The sequence below is a fragment of the Argentina silus genome, assembly GCF_951799395.1.
Source record: "Argentina silus genome assembly, chromosome: 10".
Lineage (NCBI taxonomy): Eukaryota > Metazoa > Chordata > Actinopteri > Argentiniformes > Argentinidae > Argentina > Argentina silus.
Genome location: NC_139664.1, coordinates 10,673,908 through 10,698,015, shown reverse-complemented (window position 1 = coordinate 10,698,015; position 24,108 = coordinate 10,673,908). Strand labels below are relative to the sequence as shown.

The 24,108-nt window shown below is 44.9% G+C and overlaps 2 protein-coding genes across 6 annotated transcripts in view; both read left to right on the top strand.

Annotated features, from left to right (window-relative positions):
* nbeal2 (neurobeachin-like 2) overlaps positions 1-10,278 on the top strand; it is a 34,512-nt gene extending 24,234 nt beyond the window's left edge. For all 5 annotated transcript variants that reach the window (XM_083678257.1, XM_083678256.1, XM_083678254.1 and 2 more), the window contains 24 exons: positions 355-504; positions 672-829; positions 973-1,097; positions 1,232-1,349; positions 1,486-1,643; positions 1,809-1,942; positions 2,127-2,234; positions 2,354-2,449; positions 2,617-2,741; positions 2,869-3,009; positions 3,292-3,422; positions 3,660-3,769; positions 3,888-4,005; positions 4,287-4,384; positions 4,683-4,796; positions 4,907-4,993; positions 5,415-5,524; positions 6,008-6,180; positions 6,511-6,605; positions 6,717-6,833; positions 7,031-7,192; positions 7,323-7,471; positions 7,655-7,787; positions 7,954-10,278. In XM_083678257.1, coding sequence (XP_083534383.1) covers positions 355-504; positions 672-829; positions 973-1,097; positions 1,232-1,349; positions 1,486-1,643; positions 1,809-1,942; positions 2,127-2,234; positions 2,354-2,449; positions 2,617-2,741; positions 2,869-3,009; positions 3,292-3,422; positions 3,660-3,769; positions 3,888-4,005; positions 4,287-4,384; positions 4,683-4,796; positions 4,907-4,993; positions 5,415-5,524; positions 6,008-6,180; positions 6,511-6,605; positions 6,717-6,833; positions 7,031-7,192; positions 7,323-7,471; positions 7,655-7,787; positions 7,954-8,061 — 3,018 coding nt within the window. In that variant the 3' untranslated portion in view covers positions 8,062-10,278. The remainder of the gene's footprint in view (positions 1-354; positions 505-671; positions 830-972; positions 1,098-1,231; positions 1,350-1,485; positions 1,644-1,808; positions 1,943-2,126; positions 2,235-2,353; positions 2,450-2,616; positions 2,742-2,868; positions 3,010-3,291; positions 3,423-3,659; positions 3,770-3,887; positions 4,006-4,286; positions 4,385-4,682; positions 4,797-4,906; positions 4,994-5,414; positions 5,525-6,007; positions 6,181-6,510; positions 6,606-6,716; positions 6,834-7,030; positions 7,193-7,322; positions 7,472-7,654; positions 7,788-7,953) is intronic.
* Positions 10,279-12,292: 2,014 nt separating this feature from the next.
* Positions 12,293-22,936, top strand: nradd (neurotrophin receptor associated death domain). The gene is made up of 6 exons (XM_083679779.1): positions 12,293-12,807; positions 17,296-17,428; positions 17,635-18,000; positions 20,643-20,871; positions 21,262-21,404; positions 21,605-22,936. Exons 1-6 carry the CDS (start codon positions 12,766-12,768, stop codon positions 21,916-21,918), a joined length of 1,227 nt encoding a protein of 408 aa, XP_083535905.1. The 5' UTR covers positions 12,293-12,765; the 3' UTR covers positions 21,919-22,936.
* The last annotated feature ends 1,172 nt before the right edge of the window (positions 22,937-24,108 follow it).

The window sequence follows — 24,108 nt, the reverse complement described above, 5'->3', positions numbered from 1 at the left end:
CAAGAAACTTCAAGCTAAGAGGTTTCATGAATTAGAGCCAAAAATATGTCTCCCCCTAGTTCAGCTGAGGATTTATTATAAATGAGTATGACAGTGCGTATTCATAAATCTTTGTTGTTTAGATCACTTGTATATACACAATATATTAGCATGTCATACATTTGGCAGTCGACCAGAGCTTTGACCTATGCTCCTTGTCTGTTTCTCAGCAACGGCTGTGTCTGTATAGTATAGCTCTGAGTACATGAGTTTAAGGGTGTGTCTGTATGTCTGTCATTTATATGGCATTGTGTCTGTTTTTGTTAATGTCATGTGGCATAATGTTACTGTATGTATGTATGTATGTATGTGTAGGTTCAGCCCACCATGGAGCAGTATGAACTGGACACATTTGGAAAGAGTCATGACCTCATGTCCAACTTCTGGAACTCATGCTTTGATGACCTCATGAGCACAGCCATACGACGGGACAAAGACCGAGCAGACAGCAAAGCCAAGTTCCAGGTGCGGCAGCTCCTATCAGGAGCTCCTAAACATGCTCACATTAGAGAGCAGTGATTTGATTTGAAGACATCATGCCATTCAACTGTGCTGTACCCCATTATGAAGTAAATAACAACTATTATTACTGTACATCACTATTCAAGTCAAATGTACTTGGTTGTGAACAGGAGGTGATAGTGGACCCCTACCTGAAGCGTGTGCGCAGTGAGAACAACCGATACTACAACGGGCACAAACAGAGCTCCGGCCAGCAGGGGGTGGTGTGGCGCCACTGGAAATTCCTCCGCAGGCTACTGACCAATGAGAGAGGGGCCTGGGCATACAGGTCAGAGTGGGTTTTAACCACAAGTGGTTTATTTCAAAATGGTTCATTTTCAAATTGTGATTATGATCATGGATTTTATTCATGTTGTGTTTTTCACAAGCTCTGATAAAGCTTTAAAACCACTGTATGATTTTGCACTTCAGAAACCAACCAGAGGTGAAATGGAAGTTGTCCAGTGCAGAGACATATTCAAAGATGCGCCTGAAACTTGTGCCCAACTACAACCATGACACTCACAGTGAAGCCAGCGCCTTCAGAGACAACATGGGTAGGCTATGTCTCATGACATCTCATGACAATTCATAGGCACTGGCATGATAAAATTGTGTACATGTATATTGACAAGGTGTTCATCTGTGTTCAAGTGTAGTTAAATGTCATGTCTCTGCCTACCCATATTAGGAGCTGATAGCCCCCGCAGCTCAGAACCCCTCCCTCTGGCTGTTGCCAAGGAAGCGAAAGTAAGTGACATGGAGGACGACCAGTTGGGAGAAGAGGACATAGTCTTTCTGGACAATCAGTGAGTTCCTTGATCTACCTCATCATGCATGTCAGCCACCAATAATTGTAATACACTATTCGGCTGTTGGTAACAGGGACATTTCCCTAGTTTATCAATCTCTGATGGAGCCAGTGCTTATGGATCTCTTCTTCAGGGTGGAGGGGGAGGATGAGAGCCAGAAGGAGAAGCTGGTTCTGTCAGAGGACTGTGAGCTCGTCACCATCGTGGCAGTGGTACCAGGTCGTCTGGAGGTCACCACTCACCACCTCTACTTCTACGACAGCAGTAGTGAGAAAGAGGAGACAGAGGAGGGTAAAGGAAACCTCTGACAATAAACAGAATATGTTTTTCTGTTGTTTTTATTCCGTGTATCCCAGTTACAAAAAAAACAGCTCTATCAGCTGGTTATAATTCCATGGGATATATCATGAATATGAAAAATGATGGCCTAAAGCTGTGAAACGGCTGTTGTTTCAGGAATAGGATTTGATTTCAAGAGGCCCCTGTCTCAGCTGAGAGAAGTCCATCTGAGGCGCTACAACCTGCGACGCTCTGCTCTGGAGCTCTTCTTCATAGACCAGTCCCACTACTTCATCAACTTCAAGAAGAAGGTACATCTTCACTCACACTAATATGATAATGCCCACTGTACGAGAATATTGACCCTAATCTCTGTAATGTATAAAGAATTATCATTAACACCAATGGTGATGATGATAATATGATGTAATTTGACTTTGAAAAACATCCTAAGAGACATCAATAACAAAACAGTCCATCCGTGACTTCCACCAGGTGCGGAACAAGGTGTATTCCAGGATCCTGGGGCTGCGGCCCCCCAACCTCTTCTACTTTGGGTCCCGGTCACCTCAGGAGCTACTGAAGGCATCTGGATTTACACAGGTGCTTTATCCATTCTCATAACTATTTGAATGTGTAATGCTTTACCAGATTAGTCGAGGATAAATGTTTCTCAGTGCCAGATGTACTGAGGAAAGTGTGCTTGTTTGTTTTTTCATCAGAGGTGGGTATGCAGAGAGATTTCAAACTTTGAATATCTGATGCAACTGAACACAATCGCTGGACGTACCTACAATGACCTGTCCCAGTACCCTGTGGTCAGTACCCATATGAGTCACCCTCTTCTCACACATGCAGATAACAATAGAGTTTATGTCAGAGGTTGCGTATATGTTCATGTATACTCTAGAATCCCTTCTCTTTATAAGCCGTATCATCAGTCCTATTGTTCAGTATAATTGAGTGTATATCTGTTTGTGTCTAGTTCCCCTGGGTTCTGTGTGACTACACCTCCCCAGCCTTGGACCTCGAGGACCCCGCGGTGTTCCGTGACCTGTCCAAACCCATCGGCGTTGTCAACTCCCGCCACGCGCAGAATGTCAGGGAGAAGTGAGTCCAGTGATCTAATATGCCATATAACCCACAGTTCACTAAGATATCCAGTGTCTAAGGGAGTAACACATTAGTAAATAGGATATCTGAATTGAATGATTTAAATGTCTTTGTCTATCATCAGGTACGACAGCTTTGAGGATTCCACGGGCACCATTGATAAGTTCCACTATGGCACACACTACTCTAACGCAGCTGGAGTCATGCACTACATGATCCGCATGGAGCCCTTCACCACCCTGCATATCCAGCTGCAGAGCGGCAGGTATAGTACCGTAGGAGGGTGGGTGGGTGTACAAGGGGAGTGTGAGGGAGGATAAGGGTGGGTGGGTGTACGAGGGGAGTGTGAGGGAGGATAAGGGTGGGTGGGTGTACAAGGGGAGTGTGAGGGAGGATAAGGGTGGGTGGGTGTACAAGGGGAGTGTGAGGGAGGGTAAGGGTGGGTGGGTGTACAAGGGGAGTGTGAGGGAGGATAAGGGTGGGTGGATAGCTATTCTTTACACTTGAACACATTCTCCCTCAGTCCTCATTGCTACGTGTCTCCCAGGTTTGACTGTGCAGACCGGCAGTTCCACTCTGTGGCAGCAGCCTGGCAGGCTCGCATGGAGAGCCCCGCCGACGTCAAAGAGCTGATCCCTGAGTTCTTCTACTTCCCAGAGATCCTGCAGAACATGAACGGTGAGGCGATGGCTCGAGGTAGAAGACAGTGGGGATCAGCTAACATCCCCCTAATCCTATCCTTAACCATGAGGAGGAAATTGCAATTCTGACCTTCGACCTGTGTCTGATATATGTCTTCGTCCTACTTCTTTCCTATAATGAGGAAGTAGTAAATTATAGGATACCCTGTTTATGTATATGAAATATTTACACAAAAGTATTTACAGTCTGTGTGTCTATCTGTGTTTACTGCAGGGTTTGACCTGGGCAGTCTGCAGATGTCCCAGGACTCTGTGACTGATGTTCTGTTGCCACGCTGGGCCTCGTCTCGGGAAGACTTCATCAGGAAACACAGGAAAGCTCTGGTGAGCCAGCGCCACAACCCCAGAGCCATGCAGCACACTGTGCTTGCCATTGAGTAAAAAAAAAAAATCACCTTTTATTTACAATGTAGTCAGTGTATATGTTTGTATGTATCTTTAGGAGTGTGAGCATGTGTCCTGTCACCTCCATCAATGGATTGACCTGATATTTGGCTACAAGCAGAGAGGAGAGGAGGCAGTGGAGGCCCTCAATGTCTTCTACTACTGCACCTATGAGGGTAAGATTGAACTTAAACTACTTATGGCTGGTTTCCCAGACCTGGATTAAGCCTCATCCTAGGCTAAAAAACATTTTCAATCGAGAATCTGTATTGAAAGTGTGATTTAGTTCAGGACTAGGCCTAATCTGTGTCTGGGAAACCGCCCCTTAGAGTCCATGAGTGAGTTTGTTTTTTCTATTCTCACTCACACTTGCAGAATTCCGTCCACTCCTTTAAAGGCTATTCTATTGTATTTTCTTCTCTGACCACTTCATTAATCTGCCCCCTCTGTGCTGTAGGTGCCGTGGATCTGGACGCCATAGCCAATGAGACGGAGCGGAAGGCCCTGGAGGGCATCATCAGTAACTTTGGCCAGACTCCCTGTCAGCTGCTCAAGGTCTGACTCCCATCAGAGCAATTTACTACTTTACTTGATTTGCTAAACATTCACAATTTAAAGTCGCTCTGGATGAATGAGTGGGAGAGGATCTGGTTTGAGTCTGAGCAGAATGTAGGGTATGTCAATAGCTTCTGTTCTGTTCCCTTATCTGAGTATGGCAGAATAACACTGTTTGTCAGTCTGTGAATTTTACTGTTTCTGTTTGTGCAGCTCTAGCTGGCTGAGTTTCTGTAGCTCCATGTCTGTAAAAAGTGACTTACTTAACTTCTGCCCTTGTGTCTCTCCCCTCCTGTAGGAGCCTCACCCCACGCGCATGTCAGCAGAGAATGCGTCTAGACGACAGGCCCGCATGGACACTCTGCCCCCCAACCTGTTTGAACAGCTCGACAAACTACGGCCTTTCGTGGAGGTACAGTAGGTCTTCTCTCAGAACCTCTCAAAAATGTGTGTTGCAAGTCCCTTCACTGGTCATTCAGATGTTGATACTGTACTGTGTGTGTGTGTGTGTATGTATGTCAGGTGGTAAGTGATGGCCTGCCCCTGGTCCAGGCAGTGGTACCCAGGAACCAGAACCGCTCCTTCATCATCCAGGGCTCAGATGTACTGGTGAGGCCCACACACTCAGTCTGCAACACTCATACTACAATTAGATTCAACATCTCCTTATTATTTTTTTTATTAATTCACAAGGGGCAGTCGTAATGGGTAAAGCTATTTAAATGGATTTACATTCTGTGCATACATTCATACAAGCACAGAAACATTCACATTCTGAATCAGTGTATAACAGTACTAATACTTGGTGATATCTTAATTATAAAACACACTGTCTACATCCACACACTTCTTACAGCCAGTGAGCAAATATACTGTATAGGCCACATAGTTTGTACATTCAGACACTCCGTATAGTCAATGATTCAACATATAAGTGTTTGTATACTGGGTCCTGCTGGGGGTTTGGAGGCCTCTTACACCTCTCTCTGTCTCACTCCTCTCCCAACCTCACTCCTCTCCCTCCCCATAGGTGACTGTGAGTTCTACTGGGCTGATAGGGACTCACAGCTGGCTCCCGTACGACAAGAACATCGCTAACTACTTCACCTTCACCAAGGACCCCACAGTGGCCAACCCCAAGTGAGTAACTCTTGACCTTGCTCTCAGAGTCCATGCTAATGCAGGAAACCCTGTTCTAAACACAGATACTGAAGGATGAGGACCCCACATTCTGTTCAGTGTCTAGTAACCCTGCATCTGGTCTCCTGCTAAGCTTGGCTTAGTTTTATTTATGTGACTTCAAAGCAGTTATTAATTTATTGAGAAGTCTGTTTGAGTTTTGCTTGATGGAACATGAGCATGACATCATAAACACAGCTCACATGAACACAGAATTAGTCAGAATGGGAAACACTTGGATTTGTTTTGTACTCATCCATGTAATAGTTTATATTTACACATGATGCAACTCTTAAAAGTATTGGTAACCATTTCTCTTTTCCTCATGTTGTAGGCCCATAATTGTAAGTCATCACTATAGAATATCTCACTCCCCGTCTTCCCCCTGAATCCTCATTCTTCTCTTCTTCCCTCACCCCTCTCCTCATCCCTCTCTCCCTCCAGAACACAGCGCTTCCTCACTGGGCCCTTCTCCCCGGGAGTGGAGATCAGTGCTCAAGTGCTGGTGGTGTCCAACGACGGGCGTCTGCTGTTCAGCGGCGGGCACTGGGACTGCAGCCTGCGGGTCACCCAGCTGGGCAAGGGCAAGCTGGTGGGCAGGATCTGCCGGCACATCGGTATGATAATGAATAGATAAGAAATACGTTGTTTTTTTTTCATGGTTTGATTCATAGAGAAATGCTGCTCGAATTACTGAGCATAAAACAATGGCATACAAAAGAGCAGTACAAACAATGGCAAGAAATGTCTAAGAAATGTCTACAGTGGCAAGACAACCTTGATGACCAGTGCTCCAGCTCTAATAATCACAGCACTTCACACACCTCTGCAAAACAGTTACATATCAGATTATACACACTGCCTTGTTGTGTATCTGCTGAGGGACTAGCCTCTGAGAATAGTGTGTGTGTGTGTGTGTGTGTGTGTGTGTGTGTGTGACGTTGTAGATGTTGTGACGTGCTTGGCTCTGGACCTCTGTGGCATCTACCTCATCTCTGGCTCCAGGGACACATCCTGCATCGTGTGGCAGGTTCTACAACAGGTAATTACATTGTTTTATTCATTCCGTCTTTGCGATGATGTACATTAAGCATCATTCTACTATTCATTCTACTATTTCACATTTCACAAACAACCACCGCCTCTCTCTCAGGGTGGGTTCTCCAGTGGCCTGGCTCCTCGGCCTGTCCAGGTTCTCTGTGGACATGACCACGAGGTCACCTGTGTGGCCATCAGCACTGAACTGGACATGGCTATCTCAGGGTCAAAGGTGAGTGGTCAAGGATGGCTGTCTAGATATTAGAATAGCTGCTGTATTTGCTACTCTTTTTTTTCACTCTTATGTGTGTTCTCCCTGTCAAACTCTTTAGATGCAATATGTAATGGCATCCTCTCCTTCAATTGTTTCCATCTCTCTCTCTAACTCTCCATTTCCCTCTCCATCTCTCTTTCCCCCCGGTGTTTCAGGATGGCACTCTGATAGTGCACAGTGTTCGTCTGGGCCAGTTCCTGCGTACGCTGCGACCTCCCTGTGAGAGCTGCCTGCCTGCCCGCATCACTGAGCTGCAGGTGGGCATGGAGGGACACATCGTGGCTCAGACTGCCCTGGAGGGACGCTCCGCTGGGAAGGTACAGACCACACACACACACACACACACACACACACACACACTTATCAGCCTGCTTACTCACTAACAACACCATTTTATCCCTGCAGTTACTCTATAACTATACAACCTTCTCCCCCCCCTCCCCCCAGGAGATATATTCCCTCCATGTGTACACTGTGAACGGCTGCCTGTTGGCCTCCGTCACCCTAGATGAACATGTGACCACTCTCCACCTGGTGCCTGATTACATCATCGTGGGCACTTTGCAGGGCAACCTGCAAATCAGAGACTTATACAGGTGACGAATGTACCTCATAGACCTATAGTCAACAAACTACACTTCATTTATGTTGAAAATGTTTAACCATGTGGCCATAATCAACATACCCCCTTGGTTGTGGATTAAGAAATGTGTGTTTTGAGTGTCTTACCAAGTGTGAGCTGGTGTGTTTTACCCTGTGCTTGTGTTGATGTGTGTCAGTCTGAAGCTGGCGGTGACGGTGGCCTTGAAGGTGCCCGTGAGGAGTGTGTCTGTGACTAAAGAGAGCAGCCACATCCTTGTGGGGCTGGAGGACGGGAAGCTCATTGTGGTGGGGGCAGGGAAACCAGAGGAGGTGAGACTTGTGTGGGGGGGGGGGGGGGCACAGCCACAGCCCCTTAGGGGGACAGTTCATTCAGATTATAATGAGGATCTCAATGTTAATATTCCTAACCCTGAATGTTACCTGTCTATTCTGCCTATGGCCAGTATGAAGACTGACCTGTTTTTTTGTCTCTCAGGTGCGCTCAGGGCAGTTTTCCCGTCGACTCTGGGGCTCCACGCGGCGAATCTCTCAGGTGTCCTCTGGAGAGACAGAGTACAACCCCACAGAGAATGCTCCAAATTGAGAATGGCCACGGACACACCAGCAATGGATTTGCTGAAGGTTGACGGCAGAAAGCACACCCAAGGCCCAGACCCGGACTGGATTGGATACATTACTTCAGCCACTTCAGAAACTATGGGTCCAAGCCACTGAGCTCTCTGGGAGAGCAGTGATAAACCAAGCACTTTTTTTTCGACAAAAGGGAAAATAATGTTTTTTTTTTTATTGAGATTTTATACTCTGTTTTTAAAAGGCATCATTCCAAAGATTGTTCAGGTTTTGTAGACAGTGAGAAGACCTTCTTTCAAGTAATTTCAGGTCTTGGTAGTATTGGTTCCTGTTGTGCATTATTGTATGTCTCCTGAGTCATATCTATTGACAGGCAGAGTGACTTACTCTGGCAGACACACACACACACACACACACACACACAGACAGTGCAGTAGGAGAGAGTAAATCTCTGAACTCTCCATGCTCACTTCCCTTGGCTCCTTTTGTTGTCTGAAGAGCAGCCTCCTTTTCCTCCCCTCATTGGGTTGAGCCAAAGCCAGTTTGGCTATGGCACCCTTTCTGAACGCCTTGAAACTTGAAAACTGTCGTTGCTTGAGATGTCCATGCTGTAGTACCAGTGTATACCACATGATGGTTTGCTTTCACTGTGTACAACTCTATGTGCCTATGTGCAGTGTAGAAAAAGATACAAGGCAATAACAGTTTGAATGGTCAAGACTAGTCTGTGTGCTGCAGTTCAATACCCCCATTTTTTTTCTCACATGATGGTGAAGCTTGGAAGCATTTTGTTTGGAGGAGAGTTATATGCCTTACACAGGAGAGAAGAGACCACTGTTTTTATAAATGTATGTACATTTCTTCTGTATTTACCTGTAGGCTACTGATCAGATTATGTGTTTTGTTTGTCATTGCTATGCTACTGAATACATATTGTTTGAATTGCTTTTAGGGATCACTGATTTGGTATGTCAGTGGTCTACCCCTCTTTATTCCTTTCACAAATACCATAAGCCAGACTTCTTTTTATCTTCACTGCTTCAACTTAAAAGTGCCTTTTGCATCTTGCATCATTTACTTGAGTAGGCCTACTGATTTGCACGGTATGAGCCACATACACACACTGATCCCCACTCAGCCCATGCCTTGACTCTGGGCTGAGACTTAGGAACATCGCCCCTCTTTTTTAGTCTTTCCATCTGCCTGGCTTCTTCACCCTGTACTTTCCCCCTCTCTCTCCATCTCATGTCCATCCTCCACACCATATCTGCATGACTGTAAGATGTTCTTTTGTGTATACACTGTTAGTCAGTTGAATGTTTGCACCTCTCATCCACTATTTAAAGTATGCTCCTGTTGTATTGTATTATTTTCTGAAGCACTGAAACCTTTTGAAGAGATGGTGTCTGTGAAACACATGGGTGGAAAGACACAGCACGAGCAGAGGAATTTACTTCCTGTCAGCCCCCCTTGTGCGGTCGGAGCGGGTCTATTGTTATGCACTGTCATGATGGGAGAAAGACAAAGGGAACTCTTGGGCAAATGCAATGGCAACAAAATGGCGCATACAGGCTAACATGTTTCTGTAACCCATGATCGAAAAGGATGTTTGAAAAAAAAGAAAAAGAGAATTTTGCTGTAACTTTGATATTTTTTTTTTTCTGCACCTATGTTTGTGTTTGAAAGGTCATCATCACATGAACTGTATAATGTACAATCACGTTTTATTTGAACTATCTTGCAGTAATATTGTCTGAGTCTCTGGGTTTTATTGAAAAGGTTTCTAAAAAGCCTGCATAACTTGTGTGTGTATTTGCTTTATGTTTCAAGCTGTGCTTATGCACAGCTAACATTTTATTGCCTGTCTTGTTATTTGCATAATGCTTGTTTACATGTCATAAATGTCATGAATGTATGCTGGTGTCACTGAACTATGCAGTAATGCTAACTTCTTTTCAGTGTAAGTTGATCCTTTTTCTCCTCTTGGCACACCCACACACACCCCAGGCTCCCACCTCCAGGACACTACTGCTGTATACATGTTGTATATACTGTATCTAGAGAGCTTTTTAAAAATGTGTCCTCATTTGCATCCTGCACAATCCAACTGAAGCCTTATGTGAGGTCAGAGTTGCCTCAATTTTTGACCTATTTCACTGCCTTTTCATAACTGTTTTGGTGTTTACTGTTCTTCAATGATGTTGAAATACATACGCTTTTTTTAAACAAACTGCTTGACTGTCATTTTAAACCTTTCAACAACCATGACTAATGTTAGGGTAAATACATTTATGTAGTCCATTCATCCTTTTGGATTTCATCAGCCTCTTTGTAGAACACCAAATGCGTGACTTGAGTTCAATGCATGACTTTCTTGTTTGATAAGGGACTAGGTCATCTGTGAGATGTGGCGTTTTTTTCAATATAGGTCCTCATTGCTGTATGTGTTAGCCCTATTGGAGTTGAAAAGGTCACAGCAACACCACATTTACTTAAAGAGGAGCCTTTGATCTTCCTGTGGGCCGAACATCCTGTCAGCCTACCCATAAACACCTCCAGGGGGACAATACAGTGGGTCATAGAGGAAGGGGGAGGGGGGCTGGCGATAAGTCAATACAAGCAGAGAAAGAGGATGAGGGAGTTTGGGAGGTAGGGGAGGAGGGAATATGGCTGCTATTCTGCCTCTGATGTGGCCCTGTTGACAATGGGAGGAGGGGTTGACACCTTGCTCTCGGTTATAGCAGGTATCTCCCTCTGACCTCTTGAGTCCTGAGGGGAGACTGGGAGACTGAGGGGAGGGGTGCTGGGGAGAGACTATCGTGAGCTCCCCCAATCTTGGTGTTGTCTAATTTGTTCCTGCCAAGAACCACAACAACCCTCAAACAGTCCCCCACACTGACCTCAGCCCTCCCCCGTCCCTTCTTGACTATTTATTCTTGGCTGTAGGAGAGATCAGGGTTTTATTACTATCTTACACTGTACTGCTATTTCTCGCCCACATATGACCACAGAGCACCCCAGCCACTGGACATTGTGGTTTGAAAGACCCTAGTTAGCACTGACTATATTGTTGTCAACAGGATGTTGCCCAGAACTGCTTTACAACTGCATGTGGTGGTAGTGCTTGCATATATACTGTAGATACTGTACCAGCATCATCTATTGATCTATTTTATTGATCATTTAAGATATGCAGGGCTGTATAAGGATTGCCTGACTGAGAGACACACACAGATGGTTTGCACCTATTTTAAAGTGATGCTGATGATGGAGAGGAAGAAAAACATTTTAATTGTGAAGTGAATGGTATTCTGGCATCTCAAAGTGTAAGTAATGCACACTAGAGCGAATATGAATCAAATAATAGTCCTGATATACTGACAATTGATCTATTCAAGGTAGGGACGATATCTGACAGTAAACTTCCTCTGTAGCCATAATTCTAAACATTTTCAAATAACATACAGGATGCTACTGGTTAGGACTAGAGGTCAAATAATAGATTTGAGTGAGTTATTTGTTACTTTCCTGGCTCCTCTTCTCCCTCAGTCAGTCTTTGAAGTGCCACTGCTATTGTGTCTGAGAGATGTCTCCATTTGCTCTCCTGTGAAGTCACTAGACCCCATGTGGTGCATTCTCCAGAATTTACAAGGTGTGTCATTCACCACATGTTTGTCTTATAGAGCCTTTGAATATGTAAGATCTAACATGAACTTTTTAACCTTCTTCTTTCTACAGACATAATTTCTTGTATATTTATTATTATGTTGGGTCTCTGATTCTTATTAAAATAATAAATGTTTGCGCTACACTAGTGGCCTAAATACTGAATATTCAATTAGGTTCATACAACAGCATCACTAAAAACCGATGTAAGGGTTATTTTAATTAATAAACGGATTAGCCTACAGTGGCATGAAAACATTTATCAGCCCCAAATATAAATTTGCATCAACCGTTCAAGACAAATGACAGGGATTTTAGAAATGAACAAGGCATATATACATATATGACCAGTATTCTGCAGGCCTAATCGTGAGCAGATAGTCAGAGCTTTGCACGGAGCTTTGTGAGTCTCCCTTTATTTAGTGTATCAAGTTGCTACAATTTGAATATCACTTCAAAGTGTTTATTGCCATCGTGCCCCAGCCAATCACAGAACGAGCACGGGGGCTGTAGAGGTAGGGAGATGTAGGCGGAGAGGGGAACAGGCACTTGAAAAACTAGGGGCCAAAACTTGCGCATCTGTCTCACGCTGAAAGAGGAACATGCCAACAATTATTGAAGTGACTCAGTCATAGAGAATGTAACAAAGAAACACCACCGAAGAAGTAGTTTTTGTTGAAAGAAGGGAGTTTTTACAGTGTTCCTCGTATAATCGTAATCTTTAATGACAGTTGCTTTTGCGAAAAGAAGAAGCCAGTCGGACTAGCTGTCCCGTTATCGGAGCGGTGACCCTCGGAGACGGAGAGGTGTTTGACTCTTTCTATCCAAGTTGGCTATTTTGAGGCAGTCCAAGAATGCTTTACACTTGTTGGGTTTTTGTTGTTTTACATGCGTGACATTACGAATAGTGTTTAGGTACGAAGGTGCGCTATAGTGCCATTTACCTGTGTAAATTCAACTGTAGCACTCTTGGATCCCTATTCCCTAACTGGCCGAAGACTTGAAGGGGAATTTACTGGTGCGGAATTCTCCTTCGGTAAAGAACTGAGATATGGCTGCGTATTGGGTCTGCACACTTTTTCTTCTTGCAAAGGTAAGTCATATCTATTCAGACAGATGTACAAATATTTTTCAGCTGACCATGCATTTAGAAATAATGTCATGTTTGAGTAAAATTAAATGAGCCAATGTATTTATTTTAAATTTATTTCATTTTAGAACATTACATGCAAAGTCCTGAGTCTAGGATCCAGCTTTCGCACTTATATCCGTGCTAAACGGAGAGGATAAAATGTAGTAGAATATAACATTCTATCGATGTTATTACTCGTGCGTGACATTGTAACTACTGCACCTTGAGTTTCTCTACCTAGAAAACTCAGCTTGTCCATGTTGAAGCATGTGACACATTTTCTCATGTACTTCTTTGAGGGCTTTATGTTTCTTCTGAATGATCAACCAAACTAGAGGGTCTTTATGGTCTTTGAAGTAAAACATAATAAGAGTTAAAAGTGTGATATCATATCAGTAATTAAAACGTCTATGCAGCCAATTGAAGTGAAGGAAAAAATTGATCTGTACAGATCAAAGTGTCAAAAGAATCCTCTCCACAGTTGCAGACAACAATTTGACATGCATCTCTCCTTAACAAACCCCAAAAGACCTGAGGGCCTATAAATGCTTGTCCTGTCATGTTCCTCAAAGCCAATCCCTTTCTTCAGGATCAAAGCTCTTGAGATATCTCTCTTATCAGATGATTCACACTCTAGATTAATGTGACCCTAGAAAGACGTTATCTGTTTGTACTAGGCCTATCATAATAAGGGTTAGTATCAAACCAGTGTCCATATTTTTATTTCATGAGTTTACCAAAAAAAATGTACAGTGTAGGTATAAAATTAAGTGATGGGTTTCAATGTCTGTACTCATTAAATCTAATTATATTTAGCATAGAAACACACTGCCCTGCACTGATGTTTGAGGTCATTTTGTCCAAGGTTTATAGTTACATTACTTAACTGTATGGCAATTCATGGATAGTGCCAGAGTAATTCCTTACGGCAATTCCTGGTGAAAATGCGGCAACAGTTTAAATATTGCTGGGGTCTGGATTTCCGGAGCAAAGCAATTATTGTCATTTTCTCTTGGTCTGCTGGGAGAAAAGGGGAGCCCAGTTTGTAAGTAATTTAAATTTCCATTTAGTGGCTAAGCAGATTTATGTAGGGGGTAGGAGATTGATTTACTCTTGAACTTCCAACCACTGCTTTCTCAGACCAGCCTCTTTGATGAGACAGTAGTCAGCAGTTGTATTAACCTAGAACTTTAAATTGCCTTAACAGGCCTTGTATTCTGTACAAGACATAACTGTTTGTGTCTAGTTTTACTGAATGCAAGGAGATGAGAGGAGGAGATCAGATCAGGAAAAGACCAGGATAAACCCTCTGACATGAAAATAAGTGCCTTGACAAGGGAAAAAATAATGAACTACCAACAAAAGATTACAAACTTTCACTTTTGAAGTGGCGACGATGTGCCTCTGCTAATGACAGTAATCAGTGCAGATGGAAAGTGCGGGCCAGACAGGCAGCACTAGTTCCACCCTTCCTGCCAGTCCCTGTTCCTGGCCTGTCCCACTCCCTGGCCTGCTTGAGGTGCCGATAGTGACGCCACTGCTGCTGCTGCTGTCGCCCGGGTGTGAGGGCCAGAGGTCAGTGTCAGAGCTAGGAGAGAGCCCCTGCCTCCTGGGGCTCCCGGCCTTTCATGTGCTCATCACTCAGGCTAGATTTACGTGGAAACTCCAGGCTGCTGCAGCCAGCGCCCATACATCATATCAAATGTGATCTCACTTCAAAAAGGCCCAGGGGCTGCTTCAGGCAGCGTTGAGCCAGGGTTGTGGCGTGTGTGTGTGTGTGTGTGTGTGTGTGTGTGTGTGTGTGTGTGTGTGTGTGTGTGTGTGTGTGTGTGTGTGTGTGTGTGTGTGTGTGTGTGTGTGTGTGTGTGTATGTATGTGTGTATGTGTGTGTGTGTGTGTATGTGATGACTGAGTGACTTTGACAGCCGCAGAGTTCAGAGCCCGTTTGAAAGCAGTGCTGCACGGTGGTCCCCTCTCACTAGGGAATCCCTTTAAATTGCAACTCCTTACCTAAGTGGTAAAGCAACTGCAGCCCCTTAAACTCTCTCCAGTGGCCCTGAATAAGACAGATAAGATCTGTGTGATCTCTTTGTGCCTGACATAAGGAAGAGTTGCCTATGCTGTGCGTGAATGTCTCGATGACAAAGTCCTGAGCCACCATACCACAACCATTATGGTTTATACATCATCATAATGCAACTAGTAACAACGTTGAAAATGCTTTTGTAATCTAAATATCATACCTTACTCACTCACACTAAAAAAACCAGCACCTTCTAGGTGACCTTGACATCATATGTAAATCAGCACTATTTGCATGTTACTACTGAAATACCGGAATGTATATAAACTACATCCACAAAATGTAGCTCTTTTAGTGCCACTCCTAATTACTTTGGTCATTAAGCCCCTAGTAAGTATGTTTGCACTATTTCCTCTCTTTTCCTTGCAGTGGCGCATGAAGTGAATAGTTTAATTCTATATTTGGGCACCAGTAAAGGAAATGCCAATGCCACTGCCTGTGTGGAGCAGAGTTGGCCCTGGACTTTCTCTCGTTAGTCTGTCTGTATACCCAGACTAGCCTCTTTGAGATGATGGAGCACCAGCTGGAGACACTACCAAACACTACCGCTGTCACCAAATATTTATCACAGCCTGGATAGAGACCTGGGAGGTTAGCTTGTGTTAGCTGATGAGCTCCATCTGTCATATGGAGGAGTTTGGCTGTGGTTAGCGTAGCTAGGCTCTTCTCTGCTGCCACATCACAGCTCCAGGTGATGGCCTGTCCTGCTCACATGAGATCTTACCGGTTAATAATGCCTGTTCTAACGTACCTCCCCATCACCCAGATACCTCAGATCTAAACTGGCTGGGGTTCATATATGGTCTGGCTCCTCAAAAAGTGGTGCAATAAAGCTGGCTGTTGTTTTTGGAATGAGCTGTGCCCCTTTCAAAGCCGTTTCCTTTCTAGTATCAACATGGTGGAATTTTTGTAGTGTTTTGTGACTGGAGGGATGGCATAGAGTCTGTGAATGTGCTTGTGTGTGTGTGTGTGTGTGTGTGTGTGTGTGTGTGTGTGTGTGTGTGTGTGTGTGTGTGTGTGTGTGTGTGTGTGTGTGTGTGTGGTGGGCTTTCGTTGAGGGCTCTACAGGTTGACACATGCTGCTCCTTGGCAGACATCTGAGCCTCAGAGAGAGAGAGAGACATCAGAGAGGGTTGTTTAGCTGTTACTTTTTGCCGTTGTAGGAGGTTAGTTGTTAGACATCTGTTTGCTCTTGTCAGCCCCCAGGGGTAGTGGGCCAATCTCCCCTAAACATGTGCATGTTTTAGATGCCGTTGTTGAAGGCCTGTAGGAGGGGGAGGGAGAGCAGCACTGACCTCCATAGATGCATACCTGCAGGGCTGGGGGACATCAAAGGCCCCTCTCACCCAAACAGACACTCACATGCTGGGCAGGCCCGGCTAACTGACACCCTCCCCTGGGGCTGCAACTGTCTCTCCCCTCACCCTACCTGTGTCTGAGGACAAGAGCTTCACACACACACACACACACACACACATACACACACACACACACACCCATACACACACAAACATACACATGTGCGCACAGACACACACACATATACACGCACGCACACACACACGCACACACACCACAGTGTCATTCACACCCATGTGGAATGTGCCAATGTGGGAGGGAGGAAGCCCTTTTTACTCCTTCCTTCCTCCTCTCCTGTAAGTGTTTTCCTTCTCTCCTTTATGTCTTATTCTTTCCATTGGTCTAAAGCCATCTGATTAAAGCCAGCCACTCCTGTTAGGCACCCACTCTGGTGTATAAGCCCCTAGGAATTTCTGATATATCCCTCATGTCTAACTCACACTGGGCTCTCCATTACCGAGGCAGATAAGGGCTCAGGCAGTCTGAAGAAGTGAAAACTGAGGCAGATACAATGATGAAAAAGCCATTTTCAATACACCCACTCCACCCATTTTTCTGATGGAGAAGGAGAGGGGTGTGTAAATGATTTCCTTTCCACATGTGCAACATTGAGGTCTCATAATTGAGGTTTCAGAGGAACTGGTCTGGTCTTAACTGATACCAGAGAGTTTATGCTTGATGTTAAGAGTGCTGTTTCTTCAAACACACATCTGCCATGGCCTCTACTGTGGTCTTCTTACTGTTCGTAATCACACAAAAATATAGTGAAAGAATGTTTTGTTCTCTGATTATAACTGTCATTCTTTTTTTCACAAAAGCCCAATTCATTGACAGTCATTTTAAGGGAATAACTTCTCATCAACTAGAAAGGTGTTCCTTCGTCATCACTGCCACCTACAGTACAGACAGCACCACACACCTCATCCTCGCACCTCTCGCCACGGATAACTAACAGCATGGTCCCAATGTTGTATCTGATGATGTCAATTGTCTTGGTTCTTCTCTAGGTTGCCCTGGGAGATGCCTGTGCCAGTGGCCAGTTCACCCATTCAGGGGAGTGCTGTAGCCTCTGTCCTGCAGGCTATGAGGTGGAGATAGGGTGTGGGAAAGAGGACACCAAGTGCCAGCCTTGCTCAGAGGGTGAGTCATTTAAAGTCATAATACAGTATTATTAGACATTTCATATACACATAATCTAGATGATGCCTTTTTCTATGGGATCTAAGACTTCTCATAAGGATATAAATCACCACATGTATTCTAATGTTGACAATGGAGATATTGATAAATAGAACCTTCTGACAGTCATCTGTAACTGACATCGTCCTGCGTTTTTTTTTTCCCAGGAACGTTTTCTCCCTCGGAGGGTCTCTCTCCGTGCCTCCCCTGTGCTAGCTGCCCAGCTTTCATTCCCAAACTGGCCTCCTGCACTGCCACCCAGGACACACACTGTGACTGCAGCGAGAGCTACTACTTGTGGCGTGAGGGTAAAAGCCCGGTTGGCCTATGTGCTGCCTGCTCCGTGTGTGGCCGTGGTGAGGGTGTGACGCGGCCGTGCGGCCCACAGGGGAACACGCAGTGCCAACCCTGCGGCCCGCGCACCTTCTCTGAGGAGCGCAGCGACACCAAACCCTGCCAGGCCTGCACCCAGTGCTCCGACAGCGAGGTGGAGATCAGAGCCTGCCAGCCCAACTCTGACACGCTCTGCATGGGTGAGTACAGAGAGAGAAACGTCAATATCAATTTCAAACTTTAGAATCGGCTATTAAAGACGACCAGAACCCACTGGATTCTCCAATTACATTGAACGAACTGCAGGACAAAATACAAAACGTCCAACCCAAAAAGGCCTGTGGTGTTGATGGCATCCTAAATGAAATAATAAAATATACAGACCACAAATTCCAATTGCCTATACTTAACCTCTTTAACACCATCCTCAACATTTTTCCCAATATTTGGAACCAAGGATTGATTACCCCAATCCACAAATTTAACCCCAATAACTACCGTGGGTTATGCGTCAACAGCAACCTCAGGAAAATCTTCTGCAGTATCATCAACAGACTCTGCATGCAGAATTCTGTAAAAACATCCTCCATGTACAACCCAAATAATGCATGCAGAGCAGAATTAAGACGATATCCGTTAATTAGAAAAATCCAGGAAAGAGCTGTTAAATTCTACAACCACCTAAAAGGAAGCGATTCACAAACCTTCCATAACAAAGCCATCACCTACAGAGAGATGAACCGAGAGAAGAGTCCCCTCAACCAGCTGGTTCTGAGGCTTTGTTCACAAACAGACACCACATAGCCCCAGAACAGCAACACAATTAGACCCAACCAAATTATGAGATAATTATACTTGACCCATTGGAAAGAATCAACCAAACAACAAAGCAAACTGGAATGCTATCTGGCCCTAAACAGAGAGTACACAGAACACAGAATACCTGGCCACTGTGACTGACACTAAAAAAAGCTTTGACTATGTACAGACTCAGCGAGCATAACCTTGCTATCGAGAAAGGTTGGCATAGGCAGACCTGGCTCCCAAGAGAAGACAGGCTATGTGCACACTGTCCACAAAATGAGGTGGAAACCGAGCTACACTTCCTAACCTCCTGCCAAATGTATGCCCATATTAGAGACTTACACTCACCGGCCACTTTATTAGGTACACCTTGCTAGTACTGAGTTGGACCCCCTTTTGTAGCCCATCTGCTTCAAGATTCGATGTGTTGTGTGTTCAGAGATGGTCTTCTGCATACCTTGGTTGTAACGAGGGGTTATTTGAGTTACTGTTGCCTTTCTATCATCTCGAACCAGTCTGGCCATTCCCCTCTGACCTCTGGCATCAACAAGGCATTTTCGCCCAGAGAACTGCCGCTCACTGGATATTTTCTCTTTTTCGGACCATTCTCTGTAAACCCTAGAGATGGTTGTGCGTGAAAATCCCAGTATATCAGCAGTTTCTGAAATACTCAGACCAGCCCGTCTGGCACCAACAACCATGCCACGTTCAAAGTCACTTAAATCACCTTTCTTCCCCATTTTGATGCTCGGTTTGAACTTCAGCAGGTCGTCTTGACCATGTCTACATGCCTAAATACATTGAGTTGCTGCCATGTGATTGGCTGATTAGATATTTGCATTACCGAGCAGTTGAACAGTACCTAATAAAGTGGTCGGTGAGTGTATATTTCCCTCAGATTACACAGACCCACAAAGAATTAGAAAACAAATCAAACCTGGATAAACTCCCATATCTGCTAGGTGAAATACCACAGTGTGCCATCACAGCAGCAACATTTGTGAGCTGTTGACATAGGATAAGGGCAACCAGTGGAGCACAAACACAACTGTAAATACAACACTTATTTAACTATTTATCTATTTTTTACTATAGTGGTTTATTTGTAATTTCACTTGCTTTGGCAATGTAAACTGTTGTTTCCAATGCCAATAAAGCCCTTTGAATTGAATTGCATTGAATTGAATTGAATTGAGAGAGAGAGAGAGAGAGAGAGTGAGAGAGAGAGAGAAAGAGTGAGAGAGAGAGAGAGAGAGAGAGAGAGAGAGAGTGGGTAATAGAGACAGAGAAAGAGAGACTTGTGTTTGCGTGCCTTGTGTTGATGTTGTTAATGTGTTGTTAGCATGTGAGACAAAACTAATTTCTATGCAAGCAGACAATAAAGTACAATCTAATCATCTAATCTAAATATGGGGCATGAGAGACAAGAGAGAGACAGATAGACGGAGTGGGGAGCGAGGAAGGCAGGAAAGGGGCAGGACATGTGGCCAACACCTGTACCCACCCCTCATCTGAACACTCAGCAACACTCCAAGCCTGGAAATATGAGCACATAGAGAAAAAACTGTTTAAGTGCTGCAGTCAAATTGGTATGAGCTGACAGGTCTTAAAGGCTAACTACCCCCAGAGCCCAGGGCCAGGGGAAGCTGGTGACCCTGACCTGACTGCCAGCCGGCTGGGTTCCAAATGGCCTAGCTCGCTCTCCAGGAGTCTGGTCATCTGTACACATGCAGGCAGCGCAGGTCACAACCCCATGACCCTTGGGAGGTCAGCGCAGTCCCATGGCGTGTTTGATCCTAAAATAGGCAGGCTGTATAAGGGGGGCCAGAGGCAGGGCAGGATCTGTTTCAGACCCCCAGGGGGCCTGGCTGACAGAGGCTGGCTCTAGACATCAGGCTCACAGGCATCAGCTGGATTATTTTTGGCAATTATTCATGTAGTGTTGCCTAATATGTCTATGATGGCGCGTGAAGAAAAAAAATACATTTATACATTGACTTATTGTCAGCTAAAGAGCATCTCTTTCCTGTCTCCCCAGATAAGAAGCTGCACATCCTGTCTCGTCCAGCTGAGTCTGACAGCCCCCGTGACTCTCCTCGATGGCAGGGCTTCGGGGAGGATGAGGAGGAGGGGGAGGAGGCCAGCCCTGCCCCAGGAACCCCCAGGTTCACCCCCCAGGATGACGGTGGCAGCAACAACATCCTAGCCTACGTGTCTGTCCTGGCAGCAGTGGTGCTGGGACTCCTGCTCTATGTCGCCTACAAGTGGTGAGTTCTCAGGACCCACACTCGCTTCAGTCTAATTCACTAATTCACTGTGGTTGAGTTTGACATTTGTAATGTCTGATAAAGACTTTTAAAGTTGAGTTTACCTCAAAGAATCAACATGGAAGTGTTTTTCTATCTTGTCTTTCCATATTTACACAATATGACACACTGTCAACCAGAACTGAGTTCAATGTCAGTCAACACAGAGAAGAGGCCACAGAACAGGCGGTCTGACATTCAATTAGAAGAACTGAAATTGTTTGCAGGAACTGAAATTGTTTGCAGGCCAGTTTTCATTATTACTTTATTTTGCATCATTTTTTGAGATGAAGAATGAGCCCATTGTTATTTGTTTAGTAAAGAGTGTGTGTTTTTCTCTTGTCACCTCAGTTGGACATCATGTAAGCAGAAGCAGGCTTTGGGGAAGGCTCGTGCTGCTGAGCTGGGGACTTCCCCTGAGGGGGAGAAACTGCACAGTGACAGCGGGGTATTTCTAGACTCCCAAAGCCTACAGGACAACCAGCCCAGCAAAGGTAGCGATAACAATACCCACCTTTACACCAATACTATACAATATAGCCTATAGCTTATACTTTTGCATGAATAAGAGCTGTAGCTCAAGAGCCAATCAGAAGCCCAAGTTGCATTTCTTGCAATTAGCATTTCTCATCATTTACCATTGCAGTTCAGTGATGCCAAATCATGACTAATATGTCATCCTGCGTCTCTACAGGCAGTAAGAGGGACAGTAAGCAGGACAACCGTCTGTACGTGAATCTACCCCCCCATAGACAGGAGGAGGTGGAGCGTCTGCTGCAGGAGGGTGGGGGCCGGGGCTGGAGGCAGCTAGGGGCCGTACTGGGGTACGAGTCTGAGCAGCTGGATCTGTTTGGGCGTGGAGAGGCCCCCGCACACACACTGCTCTCCAACTGGGCCCAGCAGGAAGGCTCCACCCTGGGACTGCTGTGTTCAGCGCTCGCCCGCATCGAGAGGCCCGACGTGGCCAGCGCGCTCACCTGCGCTACGCAGGGCGTGTCTGTGGTCTGAGAGGGCCCACCAGAGCCTAACCCAGCCACACCCATGAGACTAATGGATTAATAGAGGAGAGGATGGGGAGACAGCCCTCCTCCCAGTGGGATGGTCAGGGAGGGACTTGTGATGGTCAATGCCTCAATGACATTTGAACCAATAAGAGGCCATTCTAAGTGTTGTTGCTGGTTCCTGCAGAGGATCCATGTATTCACGTTGTTCCTGATTCCTCACCTTGCTTTGTGCATCATCTGCCCAAGTGTTGCAGGCAGGGTATTTATTTGCAGAAATGTGATGAGAATGTACTACAGCTCGCTCTTACTAAGCAGGCATGGAAATTAGATATCCTATGGAACAAGGAATAAAAGCATTCTTCATATTCGTAATTGAGAATTTAAGGCGATAGTAAATATTTTATCATAGGTTCATTTTATGTAGTGCTAGAAATATTTTTGTGCATGGAGATGCAATTGGCTGGGCTGATATTAGAGCTGGACAGAGACTGGAGGAAATCCACTAAACCTTTGGCCCTGAGACATTGGGGACTCTCCAAGACAGAGGGATGTACAACCAGCATTTACTCAACTCTGTTCATCTAATCTCTACATCTTGGCAGACTCAAGTGTGAACATGGACTGTAGGGATACATGCAGTCCAGATCTATTGTCTTCTTCTGCCTCTCTCTCAACAGTCCTTTATCTTAATGAATTATGAATGGTACTCTCATGTTGCACAGCTCAGGATTTCCTGCCTATTTCGTTATACTCTTGATCTAAGCCAAAAGACAAAGATGGGATTTCTTTCATATTTGCTTCCTTACCATGTGAGAAGTGAGAAACCAAAGAAACCAGAAAGTGAGGCTGCTCTCCTTGGTAGAGTGGTCATTCATCAGCTTGAAACTTTCTGATTCGTCCATAATTCTTCTGGTGGCCCATATCCATAACATTATGTAACAATCAATCAGTTATTTTTGTCTATATTCTGATGTCTTGATGTGTTTTGTAAGATTTTATTTCATGTAATAAATACTTTTGAAGATTGAGTGAGAGTCTTAACAGTGCTCTTTAAGCTTTTTGCATGTTATGACAAGTAGACTGGATGCAGTCCTACCTGAACATAAAAGCAAGCAGCTACCTGTATCAATGTTCATGTTGAAGATAATGAATGCTTCTTTCTTTGTCTGTGACCAAATTGACGTTATATAGCATACAATGAAATGCAAATAATGTTATGCTCTTACTTAGATCTATTGTAGGGAAATACAAGGAAACGTGTCAAGTTAACCCATGCTTTACTCAACTGCCCCCCGGCCCCGGAAGCGCATATACATATCATCTCATTAGAAATAGTATCTTACTGTATATAGAACGCATTATATACTGTAGACCTATCATTAGTCAGAGAGCTAGGCTTTTCAAGTTATACTAGCAGTGTGAATGAGCCATTCCATTGAAAGATCAGTGACTTTAGGATACATACAAATGGGGTCTTCGATGAGTAATAACTGTTCTGTTCTACTCAAACCATTTGATGAATTGCACAGTGAGGAAGTTTGGACTTAGGTGGCAGATCACACTTCTTGTCAAGATTTTTGTGTATCGAAACATTTCCTATCCATCACACTCCGGGAAATCAGTTAAGAGGGATTTATGGGTTTGAGGGTAAAAATAAGATAATAGGCTTCACCCAAACTATTCTGAAGATAAGTTTTCCCTTTCCTTGTGAGACGTGATCCAGTTCCAGCACCCCCTCTGCTCCGCTCTCAGCTGAAATCTGTTAATGATTTCTCTGCCTTCACTCCTAAGTGGGAGCAGGCGTCTCTAGCAGGGCCTGGGGCAGCGTAGCATGCCGTCACGCACTCCAGACGGGACTGCTTAACTGCGGTCTGGAGCGCGCAGGCATGGGGCTACGGAATGCACATGCACACAGAGGGGGTTGGGATGGGGAGTGGGAGGGAAGCAGTGAACAGGGGCTGGCTCTCCTTCTACTCATCAGGGGCCTCCATCTTTAGAGTCAGGACGCCTCTAATGAAAGCAGTCGATCACTTTGATTCCCTTTACTGGAGCCAGACATCTGGTATGGCACTGTGCATGTGTGCTATAGTGGCAGTGTTGACATACAGCACACTGTACTAGAGGGGCAAGTACACAATCTAAACTGGGATTGGGTGTGCTCTCAGTACTTAATCATATATTGGAAGGCATGTTC